Genomic DNA, 6,489 nt, shown 5'->3' with positions numbered 1-6,489 from the left:
GTAAAAAAGCACAGCATGCACGATCGATGCTTTACATGCATAACATGCAATGCAAGAACAAATTTGATTTTGATTACTCTCAAAGTCTCGCTTGAAGTTTGAAATTTCGAAATTGAGTGGCTCTTATAAATTACATGCAACTTCCCCAAGCCATGACATTTGGGCATGAGTACTGCTTCTCAAGTCATGTGTGCCTAAGTGATTGCTTAGTCTCCTCTAGCGTTTCAGCCCAGTATTGTCTTGACGCACCAAATTAACAAACATGCCAGTCATCAAACAGAAAAGAATAGAAATAGCAACCACTCCTCCTGTCCAAGTACAACCACATATGCACATGCAAGCGAGCAAAGAATTTTAGCAAAGACTACGGCTATGGCAAATTGGAAATCCTAGCCGCTCTACGCTCTAGACTTTGAATTGAGGTAGTCTTCCATTTATGTCACATAGAAAGTGGACCATACTTTCGCTCTCAAAAGAACTGTCAATTAAAGTTTAGTCATTTGCAAGCAATAATTACACATGCATGAGAGGAAGGCGCGTCTCTGCTTAAGTGGGGACTGGCATGGGGGGCTAATTATAATTCAGGGATACTTCCTTTTAAACAGATCAATTTGCATGCGTTGCTTATATATATTTAGAGCTCTTTGGAACATTTTCTCCAAGGATAGGAGCTGCAAGTTAAAGAAAGTTGAGCAATATTGTCTTTCCTTTGAATATCCAGATGGAGAACAAGGAGGACAAAGCTAGTAAATTATGTGATGATCATAAGACAGAGGCCATCAAATATAGAGGAATTAGAGCCATGCCCTTCATCATTGGTACGTAAGATTCCAAATGAAATTAAATTATACGTGTTTCATTCAAGCTAACGTTCTTTTCCCTCTTCAATACATATTGTGAAACATGCAGGCAATGAGACCTTCGAGAAGATTGGCACCTTGGGCACCATATCAAACTTGCTGGTGTATCTCACGACTGTGTTCAACATGAAGAGCATCACGGCTGCAACGACTGTTAATATCTTCCAGGGCACCTCAAACATGGCTCCTTTGCTTGGTGCTTTCCTCTCTGACACTTACTTTGGACGTTACAAGACGTTGGCCTTTGCTTCCATAGCCTCTTTCTTGGTACTTTCATTACACTTGCCCTAATTACCAGGTCAAGAAACTTATATATACATGATCAGTTAAAGTTTGCAGTGCCAGGAAACCATCTCTCATGATCAATCTCTCCATCCCCAGGGACCAGCTCGTTTTCAAGCTAAAAATTCAGCTAAAATAATGGAAAAAGTGATGTAGTCTTTGGTTTTTCTTTGATTTTGCTTTCGTTTCAAATGTTTTTTAGAAACAAAACTTTAACAAATGTTAAGAATCAAGTGTTGGACAGGTTCTCTTCGGACTACTATCAATGGAGCTTCTTTTTTATCATTAACTACGCTGTTTTCCTTGAAAGGTTTCTATTAAAATGGAGTCTTCAAATAATTTTCCTTCTCTGTAAGATCATTATCAAAGTAATTAAGATTGCCTTTGTTTTGACTCATTTTGTGGTTTTCCTTTCAAGGGAATGGCTGTTTTAACACTGACCGCAGCAATCTACAAATTACACCCTCCAAAATGTTCAACTTCTGATATTGGCACATGTGTTGGACCGACAACCGGGCAGTTAGCCTTCCTAGTCAGCGGTTTCGGCTTCCTAGTTATTGGAGCTGGAGGCATCAGGCCTTGTAACTTGGCCTTTGGAGCAGACCAGTTTGATCCTGCGACCGAATCCGGGCAAAAGGGTATCAACAGTTTTTTCAATTGGTACTACTTCACCTTCACATTTGGTGTGCTGGTATCTGTGACTGTAGTTGTCTACGTTCAATCAAGTGTGAGTTGGGCCATTGGGCTAGGAATCCCTGCAGGCTTAATGGTGTTATCATGTATATTATTTTTCATGGGTTCAAGAATCTATGTCAAAGTGAAACCTGAGGGTAGCCCTCTTGCTAGAGTGGCACAAGTTCTAGTTGCTGCCACAAAGAAGCGTCATTTGCAGCTGCCTGACGATGAGCCCAGACAGCTCTCTCTTTTTAACTATATGCCAGACGATTCTATCAACTCCAAGCTGCCCCACACAGATCAATTCAGGTGAATAACTACTCAATTTGTTTGGACGGACATGCTAATAAATTAGTTCTAGACAACGATCATCTATGTTTCATGAAGAAATTAAATGAGTTGCATATGATTTATTAATAAGTTCCAACAAGAAAGCCTGCTAATAGTACTTAATATATTAACTGTACGATGATGAGATCAGATTTCTTGACAAGTCCGCAATCTTAACTCCCGAGGACCAAATAAATTCTGATGGGTCAGCAGCCAACGCATGGAAACTTTGCAGCATCCAGCAAGTGGAAGAAGTAAAGTGTTTGGCTAGAGTTATCCCCGTATGGGCATCATCCATTATCTTCCTAACTTCATTGGTCCAACAAAACACCTATGTAGTTTTCCAAGTACTTCAATCTGATAGAAGGCTCGGCAGTGGCGGCTTCAAGGTGCCTGCAGCATCTTATACAGTCTTTCAAATGCTGAGCCTTACATTATGGATTCCTCTATATGATCGCGTGTTGGTTCCGTCTCTTCGAAGACTCACTGGAAAACAAGGTGGAATCACATTGCTTCAAAGAATGGGAATTGGGATTATTTTCTCACTCATTACAATGCTTCTCTCTGGTTTAGTTGAGAAGCAGAGACGGAATTTGGCTCTTACAAGGCCAACACTTGGTATTGCACCAAAAGGGGGTGCTATATCATCTATGTCTGGCTGGTGGCTAGTCCCGCAGCTTTTTCTCACTGGAATTTGTGAGGGTTTCAATTGCATTGGTCAGATTGAATTTTACTATAAGCAATTCCCTGAAAATATGAGAAGCATTGCTGGTTCTTTCTTCTTCCTTGGCCTTGCAGGGTCTAGTTACCTAAGTGGCTTTCTTGTTTCCATAGTGCACCATATCACGTCAAGAACTGAGGCTGGGGACTGGTTACCTGAAGATCTAAACAAAGGGAAATTGGATTACTTCTATTACTTGATTGCTGCTTTGGGGTTCATTAACTTTGTTTACTTCCTAGTCTGTGCTAAGTGGTACAAGTATAAAGCTGCTGATGATACCATTGAATTGAGTGCCACTGGAGAAAAGCAGACTGAAAAGCTCATTGTCTGATAACACAAGAATTTACTACTAGTTTTTATAGATAATTAGATAGTAAGAAATAAGCAGAAGAACTACAGCTGTGTTGAATGCTGTCCGCAATGTGATATCCGTTGTATTCTGAATCATATCAGTAAGTGTAAGAATAATGTTCACCTCTATGATGGAGCAGAATCTGGCATTAACATCAATTTTCTCTTTCCGGAAACTCAAATTTCCAAGTCCATATTCTAAATAATAATTACTTATGTTGGATATTTAGAAAAAGGAATGTTGAGAGATGATCACAAACCTGCAGATTGGAGAAGAAGGCTTGGCGGGAAGATTTAGAGGTTGAAGCATGAAGAAGAAGAAGAAAATTGAACAGTATGATGTCGTTTCATACTCCAGCTAATGATACACTAAGCTTGAGTGTCGTTTCATACTCCAGCTAATGATACACTAAGCTTGAGTGTCGTTTTATTTAGTTAATTTTACTGTTTTATGCAATATGACTTTAACCTATGTCGTTTTTTTTATTTCCATTTAAACACTACTTTAGTGTGTCGTCTTGATGTTTCTATATGGCTGTTAAGTCAGGTGTCCTTTGTTTTTCCTTTGTAGCCATTGCCTAGCGCTGAATTCCGATGGTCCCTCAACTCACGATTATACCCAGTTGCTCAATCTCCCTATAAACACAGCAAAATATCACAAAAACGTTTATTTCCTAGCATTTTAAATATCCTAGTTCTTTTTCGAAAATAACCAAATTCAATATATAAGCTCAATCTTCCAACAAATTAGCTAAATGCTTACCTTATAAGCTGGGTTGTCCAAATCTAGGCTCCAAATCTTCAATAAACTCAAGGGGAGAGAGCTTGATCAAATCGAAAATATTTGGATACAAGGTTATTAACCGATTAAATCGAAAATCAATCGATAAAAATGATTAATCTTACCTCGAGATCATTTTCCCAAGCTCAAACCCACTCCAATGGCTTCAAAATTAGTTTAGGAGGTTAGAGTTTCAGGTTTTCAAGAAAGAGAAAGAGTTTTGAAAGAAAATGGGGCAAAATGGCCTGAAAACCCCTTTTTATTTTTTACAATTTTACACTGATCATCTATCGATAGATGTCGCTAAGTTTCATTATCGTTGACCTTCATCTATTGATATATTCGAGGAATCTATTGATAGATTGTGCCCTAGCCCTGTTTCTGTTTTTCCTCGTTTTGCCATCTATTGATAGATTCCGGGATCTATTGATTGTTTCAAGGCATCCTTGCTGTATAAAATTCTCGGGTAGTCATCTATCGATAGTTAAGGCAATGTACCGATAGATGTTCATCCAGCTTATCTTCCCAAGCTTTCTATCTTTGTATCTATCAATAGATGTAGAACATGTATTGATAAAATCATGCCCAGTAAGCACTTTTTCGCTTGTTTTAAGTCTCCAACTTATTCTTGTAAGCACCTACTTCATTTCCATTAATCAAAATACCTCAAATCTTTACATAAATACTCATACATAATATCAAAACTCCAATTCAAGCATCAAACCTTTGGATTACTTAAATGTGTTCATAAATTTTGCCTAAGTATCATAAGGCATAAGTCCACATATTTAACACAATTTCATATTCCACAAGCATATACATCATATTTTAAATTTACTCGTCACTTCACTTGGCCAACCTCAAGTAGAAGCCATATAAAAAAATCAGGGGTGTTACAACAATGACCTTGTGTTCAAGGATAAATACTATACTATCTTTGATCCTAAGGGCAAGGAAGTATTGACAGTAGAGATGAGGAATAAGTGCTACCTTATTAACTAGAAGCATACAGAACAGAAGGCTTTTTTCAATGCAGCACATGATTTTGAACTGTGGCACAAAAGGTTGGGGTATATAAATTACAACTATCTACAAAACATGGCTACTAAAGAGGTAGTTGAAGGCTTACCTAAGATTTCAAAGCCAGATATGGCGTGCAGTACCTATCGGTATGGTAACAGTGCAGATTACCTTTTTCAAAGGAAAAAAAATGGAGAGCAACTAAAAAACTTCAGTTGGGTCATACAAACTTGGGAGGCCTCATAAAGACTCATTCAAATAGATGTAGTAAGCATTATCTTCTTTTTATTGATGATTTGACTAGATTCTATTGGATTTACTTTCTTAAACTTAAGACAGAAGCTCTTAGAAGCTTTGTGAAGTTTAGAAATCTTATTGAAAATCAAGCTACATCAACTATTAAGACTTTTAAGAGCTACAATGGGATAGAGTTCACAGCAATTGAATTTAAAGCATTTTTGTCTAAGCTAGGTATAATTCATTAGCTGACTGTCACTTATAGCCCTCAACAGAATGAGGTTGCTAAAAGGAAGAATAGGACTCTCATAAAGATGCCCAAATGTCTTCTATTTTAGAAAAACCTACCAAAAACCTTTTTAGGTAGAAGCTGTTAACACAACTAACTACATTCTAAACCTAACTCAAAGAAGAACTTTAGTACAGAAAAGCCCTTATGAATGTTGGTTTGGTTGCAAACCCTCAACATCTCACATAAGAATATTTGGCTTTATTTGCTATGCTAAGGTTGTAGTATCTCATATTTTGATACGGTGGCTAATAAAGTTTACGGATGCCAATTGAGGTTAATTACCGAGTTAAAATGGGTAATTCAAAAGTGAACCTGTGAAATCTCGATCTCCATACACACATAATTAGAAGTAGAAGTGATAATGCAGACCAAGGGTAATTTCGTAATTTCTCTTGGTGAGCTTCTACTAGTGGATTTTTATTTTATGCTATTAAGGTCTAAATAGGCCTAAGGAATGAATAAATGATGTTTATGATGGTAAATAAATGAAGAAGATAAAAATAATGATAATTTCCATGGTAGGGGCAAAATGGTCATTTTGCATCTCGGGTCTAAATTTTTATGTTTTCGTGAACCCGAGTATTTCTAGACTATTATGGATCTTGTCTTAGTGTCAAAAGTGAAATGCCCCATACTTTGATATGGTGATAAATAAAGTTGATCGGATGCAAATTGAGGTTAATTAAAATGTTTAAAAGTGATCAAAGATGAAAGGAATAGTTTATGATAAAATATTTTGCACGCGAGAAAATAATAATAAAATAATAATATTTTATCGGAGGAGAATTGGTGAGATAAAAGGATGATTCGGAGGTCAATTGAGGTATAATAAGGAACTTTGGCAACTAAGGAGACAAGATAAAATTTTTAGAATAAAATAATATTTTATTAATAAAATAATATTAAAATATTAATATTTAATCGGATGTCGAAATCAAAA

The 6,489-nt window shown here is 36.8% G+C and overlaps 1 protein-coding gene across 1 annotated transcript; it reads left to right on the top strand.

Moving 5' to 3' along the window:
* On the top strand, positions 650–3,731 carry LOC18601434 (protein NRT1/ PTR FAMILY 2.11). Its single transcript, XM_018118923.1, has 4 exons — positions 650–818; positions 910–1,127; positions 1,561–2,126; positions 2,299–3,731. Exons 1-4 carry the CDS (start codon positions 722–724, stop codon positions 3,197–3,199), a joined length of 1,782 nt encoding a protein of 593 aa, XP_017974412.1. The 5' UTR covers positions 650–721; the 3' UTR covers positions 3,200–3,731.

This window comes from Theobroma cacao, chromosome 4 (assembly GCF_000208745.1).
Source record: "Theobroma cacao cultivar B97-61/B2 chromosome 4, Criollo_cocoa_genome_V2, whole genome shotgun sequence".
NCBI lineage: Eukaryota > Viridiplantae > Streptophyta > Magnoliopsida > Malvales > Malvaceae > Theobroma > Theobroma cacao.
This window is presented reverse-complemented; position numbering and strand designations above follow the sequence as displayed.

Excerpts from the sequence above, each read along its gene's own strand:
- LOC18601434 (XM_018118923.1), top strand. The coding sequence starts at position 722 with ATGGAGAACAAGGAGGACAAAGCTAGTAAATTATGTGATGATCATAAG. Across the intron at positions 819-909 it reads AGCCATGCCCTTCATCATTG|GCAATGAGACCTTCGAGAAG; the intron begins GTACGTAAGATT and ends TGAAACATGCAG. Across the intron at positions 2,127-2,298 it reads CCCCACACAGATCAATTCAG|ATTTCTTGACAAGTCCGCAA; the intron begins GTGAATAACTAC and ends TGATGAGATCAG.